The sequence below is a fragment of the Pan troglodytes genome, chromosome 20, assembly GCF_028858775.2.
Source record: "Pan troglodytes isolate AG18354 chromosome 20, NHGRI_mPanTro3-v2.0_pri, whole genome shotgun sequence".
Classification (NCBI taxonomy): domain Eukaryota; kingdom Metazoa; phylum Chordata; class Mammalia; order Primates; family Hominidae; genus Pan; species Pan troglodytes.
The window spans coordinates 60,076,713-60,094,386 of record NC_072418.2 but is presented as its reverse complement, the minus strand read 5'-3'; the positions used below and the strand labels follow the sequence as shown (position 1 = coordinate 60,094,386).

General features: G+C 45.1%; 1 protein-coding gene and 1 non-coding gene across 2 annotated transcripts; both read left to right on the top strand.

Annotated features, from left to right (window-relative positions):
- The first annotated feature begins 6,173 nt into the window (after nucleotides 1–6,173).
- On the top strand, nucleotides 6,174–17,048 carry ZIM3 (zinc finger imprinted 3). The gene is made up of 5 exons (XM_001141874.1): nucleotides 6,174–6,517; nucleotides 8,693–8,749; nucleotides 12,770–12,896; nucleotides 14,170–14,268; nucleotides 15,048–17,048. The coding sequence occupies exons 2-5, from the start codon at nucleotides 8,735–8,737 to the stop codon at nucleotides 16,223–16,225; spliced, it is 1,419 nt and encodes a 472-aa protein (XP_001141874.1). The 5' UTR covers nucleotides 6,174–6,517; nucleotides 8,693–8,734; the 3' UTR covers nucleotides 16,226–17,048.
- LOC112206460 (small nucleolar RNA U3) lies at nucleotides 16,884–17,095 on the top strand. Its single transcript, XR_002940826.1, has one exon. It is a non-coding gene; the product is annotated as a small nucleolar RNA U3 (small nucleolar RNA).
- Nucleotides 17,096–17,674: the final 579 nt, after the last annotated feature.

Genomic DNA, 17,674 nt, shown 5'->3' with positions numbered 1-17,674 from the left:
TCTCTGGAACATGAGATGTTGTTTGATAGCATTTTACCCATAATAGAACTTCTTTCAAAATTGGAGCCAATCCTCTCAAACCCTGCCACTGCTTTCTTAACTACGGGCGTCAATATTGTAAATCCTCTGTTGTAGTTTAAACAGCGTTCACAGCATCTTCACCAGGAGTAAATTCCACCTCACGAAACCACTTTCGAGGCTCCTTCTGGACTGTGGCGTTCTTTCCAGGCTACCTTGTGGCAATTTGAGAGTCTGGCATCGTTTTCCGCCAGGACCCAAAGATCCAGGAGGCACTTGTGACTAGCCTGCCAATGGACCCATGACAAAAGTTTAACCTAACCTTCATCCGAGTCTTCGCAAATGCTCACTGAAGAAAATTCCTAAGACAATTCAGGGGCCTCTCATACTCTCTACTGTGAGATGTTACTAAAGAACCTTAGTAACTTGACTCTCAACTCCACTACCAACCCTTCCTCTCTAGCAGAAGGTTCACCCCAGCAACAGGATAGAAAAGAAACAATCTTCCAGAACATCAGAGGTGGCTAGACTTACAGGAGGAAATTAGTAAAAACATTGCTCTCTGTGGGTTTTTCTCACTGACTTCAGGCTTCTAAAACACATGAGAATATTTAGGACCTATTGGTGCTTTAGGGATTAAATCAAAGAGTAGCACTAAGGTATATTGAAATTATTCAAATACATTCAAACTACACAGATTCCTTATAAGTTACCAGTGTCATTGTAGGAAGGAAAATGTGTGAGAAAAAGATATCACAGAAAAAGATATCAAAAATATTGTGATAGTCTATCCTAGCATAGAGTAGCTTTCTTAACCCACTATATAAAAAATTACCAGCAAGAAGGCTGGGCGTGGTGGCTCACACCTGTAATCCCGGCACTTTGGGAGGCCGAGGCGGGTGGATCACTGGAAGTCAGGAGTTCAAGACCAGCTTGGCCAATATGGTGAAACCACATCTCTACTCAAAATATAAAAATTAGCCAGGCGTAGTGGTGGGCGCCTCTAATCCCAGGTACTTGGGAGGCTGAGGCAGGAGAACTGCCTGAACCCAGGAGCCGGAAGCTACAGTGAGCCAAGATCATGCCGCTGCACTCCAGCCTGGGCAACAGAGTGAGACTCCATCTCAAAAGAATAGGAAAAAATTACCAGCAAGAAAGAAAAAGTACAAAAATAATGTTTATGGCTGAACTGGCTCTGTGTCATAATTCCCTTTTCTAGCATTCTCAGAAGGATCCCATCTGTGATACACACAGAAACTGCAGCCACATTTGAATGGTTCACTTCTTGATTCATTCTGCACTCCCTTAAGCCTAGTGTCAGTTCTGTTTCAAGCTGAGAAAATCTATTAATAGGTATCTCGATTTTTACCATCCTTTCTTTCCCCACAGAGAGCAATGTTCTTACTAATTTCCTCCTGTAAGGCAAGCCATCTCTGATGTCCTGGAAGATTGTTTCTCTTCTATCCTGTTGTTGGGGTGAAACTTCTGCTAGAGGGGAAGGGTTGGTAGTGGAGTTGAGAGTCAAGTTACTAAGGTTCTTTATTAACGTCTCTCAGTAAGGTTGTGAGAGGTCCCTGAATCGTCTTAGGAATTTTCTTTGCTGAGCATTTGTGAAGACACTGGGATGAAGGTTGGTTTAAATTTTTGAACTTGAAGTAGGCCAGGCATAGTGGCTATTGCATGTAATCCCAGCATTTTGGGAGGCTGTGGCAGGAGTATTGCTTGAGGCTAAGAGTTCAAGACCAGCCTGCGCAACATGGCGAGCCTCCATCTCTACAAAAAAATTTTTCAAAAAAATTTGCCAGGTGAAGTGGCACATGCCTGTGGTCCCAGCTACTTGGGAAGCTGAGGTGGGAGGATGGCTTGAATCCAGGAGGTAGAGGCTGCAGTGAGCTGTGATTGCACCGCTGCACTCCAGCCTGGGTGACAAAGAGAGACCTTGTCTCCAAAAAGAAAAAAAATTTGAAGGAAAGTGACTTATGGGGAAAGAATGTAAAGAAAACATTGGAGGCCGGTGCTGTGGCTTACACCTGTAATCCCAGCACTTTGGGAGGCCGAGGTGCGTGGATCATCTGAGGTCGGGAGTTTGAGACCAGTCTGGCCAACGTGGTGAAACCCCGTCTCTACTAAAAATACAAAAGATTAGCTGGGTATGTGGGCGCACGTTGTTAATCCTAGCTACTCGGGAGGCTGAGGCAGGAGAATCGCTTGAACCTGGGAGATGGAGATTGCGGTGAGCCAAGATCGCGCCATTGCACTCCAGCCTGAGTGACAGAGCGAGATTCTGTCAAAAAAAAAAAAAAAAAAAAAAAAAAAAAAGGAAGAAAACGTCGGATAGTTTGGCTAGAGCATAATAGATTTTCCGGTTTTCAAAAGTTTGCATTGCAATAAGAAGCCATGATGTACTGCTTTTGCAATTTTCAGTAGCAAATAAATGTGCACACAGAGAAACAATAAAATTGACATATTTGAGTACCTTTAAAAAAAACACTTTAAGGCTGGGAGCGGTGGCTCACGCCTGTAATCCCAGCACTTTGGGAGGCCGAGGTGGGCGGATCACCTGAGGTCAGGAGTTCGAGAGCAGCCTCAACCTGGAGAAACCCCATCTCTACTAAAAATACAAAAAAAAAATTAGCCGGGCGTGGTGGTGCATGCCTGTAATCCCAGCTACTTGGGAGGCTGAGGCAGGAGAATTGCTTGAACCTGGGAGGCAGAGGTTGCGGTAAGCTGAGATCGCGCCATTGCACTCCAGCCTGGGCAACAAGAGCAAAACTCAGTCTCAAAAAACAAACAAACAAACAAACAAACAAACAATTTATTTGCTTATCCATAAGAAGCAATTCCTCATCAGGTCAAGTTTTTTTTTTTTTTGAGACGGAGTCTAGCACTGTCGCCCAAGCTGGAGTGCAGTGGCGTGATCTCGGCTCACTGCAAGCTCCGCCTCCTGGGTTCACGCCATTCCCCTGCCTCGGCCTCCCTAATAGCTGGGACTACAGGCGCCCGCCACCACGCTCGGCCAATTTTTTATATTTTTAGTAGAGACGGCGTTTCACCGTGTTAGCCAGGATGGCCTTGATATCCTTACCTCGTGATCTGCCCGCCTCATGAGGTCTTTCATTTAAAACATTTTTTTAATTAAAAAAAAATTTCATCTGTTCAAGTTTTACCAGCAGGTTGCAAAAATTCAGTCACATCTTCAGGCTCCACTTCCAATTCTAGTTATCTTGCTATTTCTGCCACATCTGCAGTCACTACTTCCATTGAATTATTAATATATATTTTAAAAATAAAGATGGGAGTCTCGCTCTGTTGCCAGGCTGGTCTCAAACTCCTGGCCTCAAGCGATCCTCCCACTTGAGGTCCTAAAATGCTGTGATTATAGGCATAAGTCACGTGCCTGGTCTCCACTGAATTTTTGAACCCCTCAAAGTCATCCATGAGGGTTGGAATCCACTTCTTCCAAATCCTGTTCATGCTGATATTTTGACCTCTTCCCATGAATCACAAATGTTCTTAATGGCATTTAGAATGATGAACTGTTTCATGGAGGTTTTCAATGGACTTTGCCCCGATCCATCAGAGGATTCACTATCTATGGGAGAAATGGTTTTATGAAATGTATTTCTTAGATAACACTACTTGAAAGTCAAAATTACTTCTTGACCCACGGTCTGCAGAATGGATGTTGTGTTAGCAGGCATGCAAACAACATTCATCTCCTTGTATATTTCCATCAGAGTTTTTTTCTTCAACTGAAATTAAGATTCATCCATCAGCTCTTGAGTGACCCGATACATTTTCTACGAGCAGTGATATTTTGTTTTTGTGTGGTCTTTTGCTTTTTTATTATTTTTCTATTTTTGTGTTTAGGTTTGATGAGCAGTTATTTATTTATTTATTTATTTATTTATTTATTTATTTATTTATTGTGTTTGCTGGCTTAACACCTGGGATCTGAAGAGCAGTAATGCTTTGAAGGGAATCTTTTTCTTTTTGTCTGAGAAATAGTTCTCAACAGTGGACTTAAAATAATCAAAACCATACTGTAGACAAATGTGCTATCACCCAGGCTTTGTTGTTTCATTTATAGAGCACAGATAGAGTAGATTTAACATAATTCTTTTCTTTGTTTGTTTTTTGAGACACAGTCTCACTCTGTCACCCAGGCTGGAGTGCAGTGGTGTGATCTCGGCTCACTGCAGCTTCCACCTCCGAGGTTCAAGTGATTGTCTTGCCTCAGCCTCCTGAGTATCTGGGACTACAGGCACGGGCCACCATGCCTGGCTAATTTTTTTGTATTTTTAGTAGAGATGGGGTTTCACCATGTTGGCCAGGCTGGCCTGGAACTCCTGACCTCAAGTGATCTGCCCACCTTGGCTTCCCAAATTGCTGGGATTAGAGGCATGAGCCACCGCATTTGGCCAGCATAATTCTTAGAGGCTTTAAAATTTTTTAAATGGTAAGTGAGCATTAGATTAAACTCAGTCACCAGCTGCATTAGTTTCATGTAAGAGAATCATCCTGTCCTTGGAAGCTTTGAGGCCAGGCATTGACTTCTCTCTAGCTATAAAAATCCTAGATGGAATCTCCTTCCAATAGATGGCTTTTTCATCTACATTGAAAATCTGCTGTTGAGCCAACTGCAGTGGCTCACACCTGTAATACCAGTACTTTGGGAGGCTGGGATGGGAGGATCACTTGGGGCCAGGAGTTTGAGACCAGCCTGTCTCTAAAAAAAAATAAAAAAGGCCAGGCACAGCGGCTCAGACAAAAAAAAAAAAAAATATATATATATGTATACATATATGTGTATATATATACATATATACATATATATACATACACACACACACACATATATATATCTATATCTATCTATCTATATATATATATATATATAAAATCACTCCACACCTTTCCGTTCACCTGCAGGCTTGCTCTGTCTCTCAGGCTGGAATGCAGTGGCAAGATCCTTGCTCACTGCAGCCTTGACCTCTTGGGCTCAATTGATCCTCCCACCTCAGCCTCCCAAGTATCTGGGACTACAGTAGTCCAACACGGCGGCTGGGATTCAGGTGTGAACCAGCAGGCTGGCTGGGTCATTTTGCTTTTTTTTTTTTTTTTTTTTGAGATGGAGTCTCCCTCTGTCGCCCAGGCTGGAGTGCAGTGGCATGATCTCAGCTCACAGCAACCTCTGTCTTTTGGGTTCAAGCAATTCTGCCTCAGCCTCTTGAGTAGCTGAGTAGCTGGGACTACAGGTGTGTACCACCATGCCCAGCTAATTTTTGTATTTTTAGTAGAGACAGGATTTCACCATGTTGACCAGGCTGGTCTTGAACTCCTGACCTCAGGTGATCTGTCTGCCTCAGTCTCCCAAAGTGTTGGGATTACAGGCTTGAGCCACCGCACACCGCCAAGGGTCATTTGCTAATACGATCTTTGGATACCTCTTCTCCTGGGAGGAGGTCTAGTCTGGTGCATCCTGTCCCATGAAGTCTGGTTTAGTCTCTTGGAATTCAGTTGGACGCTCAATTTTGGAACGTCTCCATGTCTGCAGGCAAGGGCATGTAGCCTGTGTTTAAATTCAACACCCAGACTAGGGTGGGGATGGATTGGCATGTTGATCTCATTTTGAGAGTATTAGTACAGCTGAAGAGATTTTGCCGGTTGGAGGTTGGAGCCTGAATACTTTCTGTCGGGCGGAGAGCACTTTAAGGCATTGTTCCACCTCCGCTGGCCCTATTTCTTTTTTCTTTTCCTTTCTTTTTTTTTTTTTTTGAGACGGGAGACGGAGTCTCGCTCATTGCCCAGGCTGGAGTGCAGTGGCACGATCTTGGCTCACTGAAGCCTCCGTCTCCCGGGTTCAAGCGATTCTCCTGCCTCAGCCTCCCAAGTAGCTGGGATTACAGGCACGTGCCACCATGACCAGCTAATTTTTGTATTTTTAGTAGAGACAGGGTTTCCCCATGTTGGCCAGGCTGGTCTTGAACTCCTGTCCTCCCAAAGTGCTGGGATTACAGGCATGAGCCACCGTGCCCAGCCAATTTTTGTTGTTTTAATTTATTTTCATCCTCTGACATTTGGATAATGTTTTCCATGCTTTCTATTTCAAAGTTAAGGTAAAAAATTTTTACTTGCATGAACTTGAAAAAAAATTCCATTGGAAACTGATTGGGCAGATTTGAAAATTAAGCTTTCACAATCACAATTTTTATGAGAGTTCATTCAGTTTTGGGGAAGTCGAGGAAAGAATTGGGAATTGAAATTTTGATGTGGCCTGATAGGATCAGGTGGGGCTTTTGATAGCAAGTGAGTGTTTTGGGTTGTTTCTTGACTGGATTATGATGCGGAATACAGCGGGTAGAGGGCAGATTAAGTTTTAGTCATTAGTTTAGCTTTTCAGTATACACGCCTTTTCATTTTCAGTCCCTTTCAGAAGAAAAGACCACAGGCATCAGAAATCAATCAACTTGCTAATTTATGCCAGATTCCACTGGAGGTAAGCTGATTTTTTTTTCTCCCTGAAAGCCAAATGTCTGGGTTTTGTTTGTTTGTTTGTTTTGCATTTTTACTTAGTTTCATTTTTCTACCTCTCCTATTTGCTGGAATAAGCTAAATATTTTACATTGGTAGTTTAGATTTTTTTTTTAGTTGTCATATTGAAAAGTGATGCTCCCAGGACACTCAAAATTGTTTTCGTGGCCCTCCAGTCCTTAGCATTACTGCTGGCCCACAGCTACTTCTAAAAACTTTTTATTGACAAATAATAATTGTGTTTATTTATGGGGTACAATGTGATGTTTTGATACATGTTTACATTGGGGGGATGATTAAATCAAGCTAATTAATCTATTTTTGTGGTGAAAGCATTTACAATTTACTCTTTTTTAAAATTATTTATATTTTTTTGTGCTAGAATTGGACTCCTCAAACTTTAATAAACATTAAAGTTGTGCCCGGCAAGTTTACTCTTTTTAAAAACATATTTACTTATTTAAAACTTTATTCCTGGCTGGTGTGGTGGCTCATGCATGTAATCCCAAGATTTGGGGAGGCTGAGGGAGGAGGATTGCTTGAGCCTAGGAGTTTGAGACCAGTTTGGGTGACATAGCAAGATCCCTTCTTTACAAAAAATAAAAAGTTAGCTGATGTGGTAGCATGCACCCATAGTCTTAGCTATTCAGGAGGCCGAGGTAGGAGGATTGCTTGAGCCAGGGATTTTTAAACTGCTGTGAGCCGGGATCACATCACTGCACTCCAGCCTGGGTGACAGAATGAGACCCTGCCTCAATAAAATAAAATAAAAAATAAAAACTTTATTACTTAAACCTTGAGACAGAGGTTTCACTATGTTGCACAGGCTGGTCTCAAACTCCTGGGCTTGGCTGGATGTGGTGGTTCACGCCTATAATCCCAGCACTTTGGGAGGCTGAGGCCGGCGGATCACTTGAGATCAGCAGCTCGAGACCAGCCTGAACAACATGGTAAAACCTTGTCTCTACTAAAAATGCAAAAATTAGCTGGGCATGGTGGTGCATGCCTGTAATCCCAGCTACACGGGAGGCTGAGGCAGGGGAATCCCTTGAACCCGGGAGGCAGAGGTTGCAGTGAGCCGAGACTGTGCCACTGCACTCCAGCCTGGGCGACAGAGCAAGACTTGGTCTTAAAAAAAAAAAAAAAAAAAGTAACTCCTGGGCTCAACTGATCCTCCCACCTTGGCTGTCCAAAGTGCTGGGATTATAGGTGTGAGCTGCCACGCGTGGCCAAAATCTATGCTTTTGGCAAAGAATTACCAATGATCCAGCTGTCCCGCTTATGGCAAAGCTGAAGGGCTATCTGCATCCCGTGTTCACTGCGGCGTTATTCGTCACGACCACAGCTGCTTCAGGATTCATGGTTTCTGCTCTCGGCCTTCCTTACTGTGCTCTAGCTGATCTGATGCTTGCCTCATTGTCTTTGCACAGGCTTGTTTTAAAGGTGCTGTTGAACTGCTGTTTAGCTTTCTCTCTCTCTCTCTTTTTTTTTTTTTTTGAGACGGAGTCTCGCTCTGTCGCCCAGGCTGGAGTGTGGTGGCGCGATCTCGGCTCACTGCAAGCTCCGCCTCCCGGGTGCCCGCCATTCTCCTGCCTCAGCCTCCCGAGTAGCTGGGACTACAGGCGCCCATCACCACACCTGGCTAATTTTGTTTTTGTATTTTTAGTAGAGACAGGGTTTCACCGTGTTGGCCAGGATGGTCTTGATCTCCTGACCTCGTGATCCGCCTGCCTTGGCCTCCCAAAGTGCTGGGATTACAGGCGTGAGTCACCGCGCCCAGCCAATTTTGTATTTTTAGTAGAGACGGGGTTTCACCATGTTGGACAGGCTGGTCTCGAACTCCTGACCTCTGGTGATCTGCCTGCCTCAGCCTCCCAAAGTGCTGGGATTACAGGCGTGAGCCACCGTGCCTGGCCTGCACTTTCTTCTTTGAGACCCAGTCTCAATAAATAAACAAACACAAAAAAACCAAAACAAACAAAAAAGACCTTCAGAAGGGGATCACCGAGGTACAAGTCAGGGCTTTTCTGAGTGGGTTAAGGAGAGCTTTTATCCAGGGTGTGGAGCATTCTATGCTGGATGATCCTCAACTTCCAAAGCGAATTCTGCTATTTCATGGTTCTTTTCCATTTTCCCTCAGATCTGCCTTCCCAAGACTTTATTGACTGGTGAAGAACAGGAAATGAACAATTCCCAGGTGAGCTTTTCAAAAAAATCTAAATCTCATAATGAATAAACGTATGAGCCACGTTCCTCTTGCTCAGAATTAACTCCGCTCACCTTTTGGCATATTTTCCTCCTTCCTTCCATACTTTTATTAAAAGGTAACACACACTCTACTTTCTGCTTTCCTATTAGAGCTGAAACATTTCAAGTAAAGCTCAAGGCTGGGCATGGTGGCTCACACCTGTAATTCAGCAATCTAGGAGGCCAAGGCAGGCGGATCGCTTGAGTTCAGGAGTTTGAAACCAGCCTGGGCAACATGGCAAGATCCCGTCTCTACAAAAAAATTAGCTGGGTGTGGTGGTGGTGGCGTACACCTGTAGTCTCAGCTACTCTGGAGGCGGAGGTGGGAGAATCGCTTGAACCTGGGAGGTTGAGGCTGCAGTGAGCCATGATTGTGCCACTGCACTCCAGCCTGGGTGACAGAGCATGACCCTGTCTCAAAAAAAAAAAAAAAAAAAAAAAGCTTGGTTACGGAAACAGCAGGAGTTTGGTCTAGGTCCTGCTACTGGCTGCACAGAAAGCCAATGACTGAGACAATGGGTATTGCCAAGGAAGAAGCTTTAATCAGCTGCCGTAGCTGAAGAAATGGGAGCTCAGCCTCAAATCCATCTCCCTAACTCACTAAAACTAGGGGTTTATACAGCACGGAAGAAATATAACAATGTGTAAGAAAGCAAGACTAGGGAGGGGGCAAGGAGACATCTGTTGTGGTGAGTTTCAGTTGTGGTGAGTTTCAGTTGTTTTTTTTTTTTTGAGGGAGTCTCGCTGTGTCACCCAGGCTGGAGTATAGTGGTGCAATCTCAGCTCACTGCAACCTCTGCCTCCCAGGTTCAAGCGATTCTCCTTCCTCAGCCTCCTGAGTTGCTGGGATTACAGGTGTGCGCCCCACCACTCCTGGCTAATTTTTGTATTTTTTGGTAGAGACGGGGCTTCACCATGTTGGCCAGGCTGGCCTCGAAATCTTGACCTCAGGTGATCTGCCTGCCTTTGAGAGATCTGAAGGTCTTTTCCTGAGGAAGGAACTCAGACAAAACAAATACAGGTTTCAAGCTTTAACAGCAGAAGGGTCAATTTCTATGTTTATCCAAAAAACAAAAACAAAAAACAAAAAACAAAAAACAAAAAACCCACAACTGTCTATGGGATTACTGGGCTGGTTTCAGCTGAAGCATCTTTGTTTTTTGTTTTTTTTGAGACAGTCTCCCTCTGCCACCCAGGCTGGAGTGCAATGGCTTGATCTTGGCTCACTGCAACCTCCACCTCCCAGGTTCAAGCGATTCTCCTGCCTCAACCTCCTGAGTAGCTGGGATTACAGGCGCACACCACCACGCCCACGCCCGGCTAATTTTTGTATTTTTAGTAGAGATGGGGTTTTACCATATTGGTCGGGCTGGTCTCGAACTCCTGACCTCAGGTGGTCCACCCGCCTCAGCCTCCCAAAGTTCTGGGATTACAAGGGTGAGCCACCACGCCCAGCCTCAAGCATCTTTTGACCATTGCTCTTACAAACCTGGTCCACTGCTAAGCCCTGAGATGTAACAGTGTCACGTGTGTTTCACCCCAACCTATTTTTTAAATGATTGGTGCCTTGAATGTGTGTCCTCTCCCGACTTTGTTCTGTGTGTATTTGAAACAAATTCTGTAAATCCACACAATAAACTGAAAAATCATAAACTAGTACCAGTCGGAATCAAAGTAAATTATGGATAGCTGAAAGACCAAGGATAAGTTGTATGCAGTTAGGCAGATAGTAGTTTATTTGCAATTGTTAAAATTAAGCCTGTTGACCAATTTCCTGTTGACAGGAAAGGCATACTAAGGGTGGGTGTGGTGGCTCACACCTGTAATCCCAGCACTTTGGGAGGCGAAGGCAGGAAGACCACTTGAGGCCAGGAGTTCAAGACCAGCCTGGACAATATAGTGAGATCCTGTCTCTACAAATAATAAAAAATGAGCTTAGCACGGTGGTGCATGCCTGTAGTCCCAGCTATTCTGGAGGCTGAGGTAGGAGGATTGCTTGATCCTGGGAGGTTGAGGCTGCAGTGAGCCATGATCATGCCACTGTACTCCAGCCTGGGTGGCAGAGCAAGAACCTGTGTCAAAAATTTTTAAAAAAGGCCGGGTGCGGTGGCTCATCCCTTTAATCCCAGCACTTCGGGAGGCCGAGGTGGGCAGATCACTTGAGGTCAGGAGTTTGAGACCAGCCTGGCCAACACGGTGAAACCCGTCTCTACTAAAAGGACAAAAATTAGCCAGGTGTCGTGGTGCGTGCCTGTAATCCCAGCTACTCAGGAGGCTGAGGCAGGAGAATCGCTTGAACCCAGGAGGTGGAGGTTGCAGTGAGCCGAGATTGTGCCACTGCACTCCAGCCTGGGCTACCAGAGTGAGACTCTGTCCCCTTCCCCACCAAAAAAATTAATAAATAAACAAAATTTAAAAAAAGCGAGCTAGAACACAAACACAACTAAAAAATTTATCTGTCCAAGAGGACACTAGATGCTGGCTCTTAGAGGTGAGATTTTCAGTTTCTGACAAAGGAATTCGCTTTACTAGTGTGATTTCCAACACTGTGAGTGTTGAGTGGCAGGGGCAAAATGCTGCCGTAAGTCCAGTATGGCTGCAGGAGAGACCCAGGGGAGTGCCGTGTGACCCTGTGTGAGTGGGAGTGTGGTAGACATGCCAGACGCTGGCCCCTGTAGCAGGTGTCACCTGTTTCTCCCAAATGCAAGGAAAGCTGATAAATTAGGGGAGCGCACCATCCAGTCTGAATGTCGACTGTGGAAAATAGATTACAGTCAGTTTAGATGTAGCTGGAAGAATTAGGGGGCTATTGGCTTATTCTACTTATTTATGTATTTATTTATTTGAGATGGAGTCTCACTGTCACCCAGGCTGGAGTGCAGTGGTGTGATCTCAGCTCACTGCAACCTCCACCTCCCAGGGTTCAAGCGATTCTCCTGCCTCAGCCTCCTGAGTAGCTGGGATTACAGGCACACACCACCATGTCGGGCTAGTTTTTGTATTTTTAGTAGAGATGGGGTTTCACCATGTTGACGAGGCTGATCTCGAACTCCTGACCCCGGGTGATCCACCTGTCTCAGCCTCCTGAAGTGCTGGGATTATAGGTGTGAGCCACCATGCCAGGCCTCTATTTAAAAAAGAATTTCTAATAGAGGCAGGATGTCTTAAAGAAAAATGGAAAATAGAAAAAAATATAATAACATTTTCTTTTCTTCTCTTTTTCTTTTTCTTTTTTTTCTTGAGACAGAGTTTTGCTCTTGTTGCCCTGGCTGGAGTGCAGTGGCACAATCTTGGCTCACTGCAGCCTCCACCTCCTGGGTTCAAGTGATTCTCCTGCCTCAGCCTCCTGAGTAGCTGGGATTACAGGCGCCTGCCACCATGCCTGGCTAATTTTTTGTATTTTTAGTAGAGATGGGGTTTCTTCATGTTGGCCAGACTGGTCTCGAACTCCTGACCTCAGGTGATCCACCCGCCTCGGCCTCCCAAAGTGCAGGGATTACAGGTGTGAGCCACCGTGCCCGACCAAAATAATAAAATGTTCTTTGAGATAGGGGTTTTGCTATGTTCCCCAGCTAGTCTCAAACTCCTGGCCTCAAGCAATCCTCCTGCCTCGGCCTCCCAAAATGTTGGGATGATAGGTGTGAGCCACCATACTCGGCCTCTGCCTTACTCTAAGTAAAAGATGACAAGGTGGATTAATGAATGGTGGAGAAGATGGAAACTAATGGCCGAGTTTGAGATTCAGGAAGTAAAATTGGTGGGACTAGAGGGTGGAGAAAGATGGCAGTGTCATGAGTAGGTCTAAGGTTTATGGCTCATTGGCAAGATCCTCTGGGCACAATTTATTTTCATCCAGAGTAGAGTGAATTATGGACATGATTAAAGCTTGGTTCAGCAGAAACAAGTTTCTGTATCCTCAGCCGCAGGATTCAATGGCATTTTTATACTGATTGGGAATCTGTTGTTACAGGGAAGAGTGACCTTCGAGGATGTCACTGTGAACTTCACCCAGGGGGAGTGGCAGCGGCTGAATCCTGAACAGAGAAACTTGTACAGGGATGTGATGCTGGAGAATTACAGCAACCTTGTCTCTGTGGGTAAGGACGGCTTCCCGGGCAGGGGGACTCAAAACCTAAGGCGTGAAACACACAGACACCCCATGGCTGGCCAAATAGGGTTGGCACAGAGGTGCTCCTCACTTCGCATATGTTTTTGTAGAGCCGGGACTAGGGTGAGGCAAGTGAAGTGTACCAAGTGCTGTATTGAAGGAGCCCCCATTCTCAGGGTCGTGCAAGTGCCCGGAGAATGAGTGAGGGCCTCTGTAAGTTTTGTGGGCTGGGTGCCCTGCCCTTCACCCTACTCCTGGTCTTGATTTTTGGAAAAGCTTTATCCTCCAAGAAGAAAAAGCATTTCTTTCTTTCCCTTCCTTCCTTCCCTCCCTCCCTCCCTCCCTGCCTCCTTCCCTTCCTCCCTTCCTACCTTCCTTCTTTCCTTCCTTCCTTTCTCGCTCCCTCCCTCTCTCCATTCCTCTCTCTTTCTTTATCTCCTTTCTCCTAACAGGGTCTGGCTGTGTCACCGAGGCTGGAGTGCAGTGGTGCAATCATAGCTCGCTGTAGTATTTTTTTTTTTTGGAGACAGTCTCGCTCTGTCACCCAGGCTGGAGTGCAGTGGTGTGATCTCGGCTCACTGCAACCTCCGCCTCCCAGGTTCCAGTGATTTTCCTGCCTTAGCCTCCCGAGTAGCTGGGATTACAGACGTGCACCACCATGCCTGGCTAATTTTTGTATTTTTTGCACAGATGGGGTTTCTCCATGTTGGTGAGGCTAGTCTTGAATTCCTGACCTCAGATAACCGGCCCGCCTCAGCCTCCCAAAGTTCTGGTATTACAGGCATGAACCACCATGCCTGGCATCACTGCAACATTGACCTGGGCTCAAGCCATCCTCCCACCTCAGCCTCCTGAATAGCTGTGACCACAGACGTGCACCATCACACGTGGCTTTGGTTTTGTAGAGACTGGGTCTTGCTATCTTCATGTTACATGTAACATGTTGGTCTCAAATTCCTGTGCTCTAGCAATTCTCCTGTCTCGGCCTCCCAAAGTGCTGGGATTACAGGCATGAGCCACCACACCCAGCCCAGAAAAAGCATTCTTTGTTTAGTTCGACTGCTCAGGTGCATTCCCTCAAACCATCCATCCACACAACTCCCCCCAACCAATGGCACATACCCACACACTGACATATAAATGCTCACACTCACACACAAATATTCACGCAAGCATACGCAAGCGCTTATATACACTCATACACTTGCACAAACAACTCACACATCCACAAACACCAAGCCCTGCGGTATCTTCCATCACAGGACAAAGGGAAACCACCAAACCCGATGTGATCTTGAGGTTGGAACAAGGAAAGGAGCCATGGTCAGAGGAAGAGGAAGTGCTGGGAAGTGGCCGTGCAGGTAGGTGACCAGGAGAGCACTGTGGGTCAATGTTGCATGGAAGCCAGTTCAGCTTTTCTAAATGAGGAAGTCGTTTGGCAGCAAGTAGAGCCAGCTGTGACTTCCTGGGAGCGCTGGAAGAAATCTCCAGGTATTTTTCTCCACTCAGAAATTTCTTTACATTCTTCTCTGGGTTTTCCTTTGCAGGCAAACTCTTTTTTTTTTTTTTTTTTCTTGAAACGGAGTCTCTGTCGCCCAGGCTGGAGTGCAGTGGCGCGATCTGGGCTCACTGCAACCTCCGCCTCCCGAGTTCGAACGATTCTCCTGCCGCAGCCTCCCGAGTAGCTGGGATTACAGGCATGTGCCACCATGCCCGGTGAATTTTTTGTATTTTTAGTAGAGACAGGGTTTCACCATGTTGGTCAGGCTGGTCTCGAACCCCCGACCTCAGGCAATCCACCCGCCTCAGCCTCCCAAAGTGCTAGGATTACAGGTGTGAGCCACTGTGCCTGGCCTGGCGAACTCTCTTTCTTAATCTCCCTCTCCCTGGTATCCCTGGGCTCTCACCTGCTCCCTGTGCACTAGGTCTACGTTGCTCAGTCCTTTACAGACAGATATGTGATAGCTTCATGTAACATTAGTTCACCTAGAACTCTAACAGAGCTTATATTAACTTTGGTTTCTCGTAGACATTAGGTTTGAAGCCAGAATGATCACCACAATAGATTGTCTATGGCATTTTATTTCAAGCATGTGAGTGGAACGTTTTACACAGGACATTTTTTTGTATTCCATTTTAGAAAAAAATGGGGACATTGGAGGGCAGATTTGGAAGCCAAAGGATGTGAAAGAGAGTCTCGCAAGAGAAGTCCCATCAATCAATAAGGAAACGCTGACTACGCAGAAAGGTGTAGAATGTGACGGATCTAAGAAAATACTTCCACTGGGCATAGATGATGTATCTTCCTTGCAACACTATGTACAAAATAATTCTCACGATGATAATGGATACAGAAAATTAGTTGGCGATAATCCATCCAAATTTGTAGGACAACAACTGAAATGTAATGCCTGTAGAAAGTTATTCAGTTCAAAGTCACGCCTTCAGAGTCACCTGAGGAGGCATGCCTGTCAGAAACCCTTTGAATGTCATAGCTGTGGAAGAGCATTCAGGGAGAAGTGGAAGCTTGATAAACATCAGAAAACTCACGCAGAGGAAAGGCCCTATAAATGTGAGAACTGTGGAAACGCCTACAAGCAGAAGTCAAATCTCTTTCAACATCAGAAAATTCATACTAAAGAGAAACCCTATCAATGTAAGACATGTGGAAAAGCCTTTTCCTGGAAATCATCCTGCATTAATCATGAGAAAATTCATAATGCCAAGAAATCCTATCAGTGTAATGAATGTGAGAAATCCTTCAGGCAGAACTCAACCCTCATTCAACATAAAAAAGTTCACACTGGACAAAAACCCTTTCAATGTACGGACTGTGGAAAGGCTTTCATTTACAAGTCAGATCTTGTGAAACACCAGAGAATACACACGGGAGAGAAACCCTATAAATGTAGCATATGTGAGAAGGCCTTTTCCCAGAAATCCAATGTCATCGATCATGAGAAAATTCACACTGGGAAGAGAGCTTACGAGTGTGATCTATGCGGAAATACCTTTATCCAGAAGAAAAACCTCATTCAACATAAAAAAATCCATACTGGGGAAAAGCCCTATGAATGTAACAGATGTGGAAAAGCCTTCTTTCAGAAGTCAAACCTTCATAGCCATCAGAAAACTCACAGCGGAGAGAGGACCTATAGATGTAGTGAATGTGGAAAAACCTTCATCCGGAAATTAAACCTTAGTTTGCATAAAAAAACCCATACTGGACAAAAACCTTACGGATGTTCTGAATGCGGTAAAGCCTTCGCTGACAAGTCATACCTTGTTAGGCACCAGAAAAGAATTCACTCCAGATAGGAGCCCCATGCACTTAAAAAAACATGGGAAGATATGGTTGCCTGGAATTGTCACCCCAGAATTCCATGTTGAAATGGCCTCTAATTTGGAGGCTATTTTTGAAGGTAGCGAGGACTTATTATGCACAGTATCCTTTGAAAACCGATTTGGCATACTCACTCAGCAAATGTTTATTAAGTATAAATATTTATTAGGTGCCTTTTGTGTACCAGGAACTCTTAAACACTGAAGATGTAGCAATAAACCAAATGTGCTAAAACCCTGATGGAGTTTTACTCCAGTGAATAATGACCAGTGGTATCCATATCTTTAAAAACGTTTAAAAGACTATACTTTTGGCCAGGCGTGGTGGCTCAAATGCCTGTAATCCCAGTACTTTGGGAGGCTGAGGTGGGCGCATCACCTGAGGTCAGGAGTTTGAGACCAGCATGACCAACATGGTGAAACCCTGTCTCTACCAAAAATACAAAAATTAGCCAGGCATAGTTGTGGGCACCTGTAATCCCAGCTACCCGGGAGGCTGAGGCAGGAGAATTGCTTGAACCTGGGAGGTAGAGGTTGCAGTGAGCCAATATTGCACCATTGCACTCCTGCCTGGGCAACAAGAGCAAAATTTCATCTCAAAAATAAGATAAAATAAAATAAACAAATAAGACAGTACTTTATACTTTTAGGGATGATTTCTATAATTCATGAGTGGAGAGGTTTCTCTAGAGGTGTAGGGGACTGGAAACCACATCCAGGAAGTACAGCTTTCTCTCCTGAGCATGAAGGTATCTTGGCATTTCTTCACTGCAATTGCCATTTGCCTTTTTTGTTTTTCCTTTTGAGATAGGGTGTCACCTGTTGCCCAGGCTGGAGGGCAGTGGTGTAGTCATAGCTCACTGCAGCCTCAAACTCTTGGGCTCAGGCAATCCTTCCACCTCAGGCTCCCAAAGTGCTTTGATTACAGGCATGAGCCATGGCACTCAGCCTCGTTTCTTTCTTTTCTTTTTTTTTGGAGACAGAGTTTTACTCTTGTCACCCAGGCTGGAGTACGGTGGTGTGATCTCAGCTCACTGCAATCTCCGCCTCCCTGGTTCAGGTGATTCTCCTGCCTCAGCCTCCAAAGTAGTAGCTAGGACGACAGGCATGCACCACCACGCCTGGCTCATTTTTATATTTTTAGTAGAGACGGGGTTTCACCATGTTGGCCAAGATGTTCTCGATTTCCTGACCTTGTGATCCGCCCGCCTTGGCCTCCTAAAGTGCTGGGATTACAGGCGTGAGCCACTGTGCCCGGCCTACATTTCTTTTTTCATAGTACTTTCCTTCTTTTCCTCTTAAATGCTAAAAATAATGTATTTTTAAAAACCTCGTACGTGTGTTTCTGGTTGCTCTTCTCTTCTTTCCCACACCTACTCTGCCTAATTTTGCCCCATTCCTTATATAATACCAGGCTCTTATCTC

What these genes read in the sequence shown, in the direction of transcription:
- ZIM3 (XM_001141874.1), top strand. An exon ending in CAGCAACCTTGTCTCTGTGG is followed by an intron (nt 12,897 to 14,169) that starts GTAAGGACGGCT and finishes CTTCCATCACAG; the next exon opens with GACAAAGGGAAACCACCAAA. An exon ending in GCTGGGAAGTGGCCGTGCAG is followed by an intron (nt 14,269 to 15,047) that starts GTAGGTGACCAG and finishes ATTCCATTTTAG; the next exon opens with AAAAAAATGGGGACATTGGA.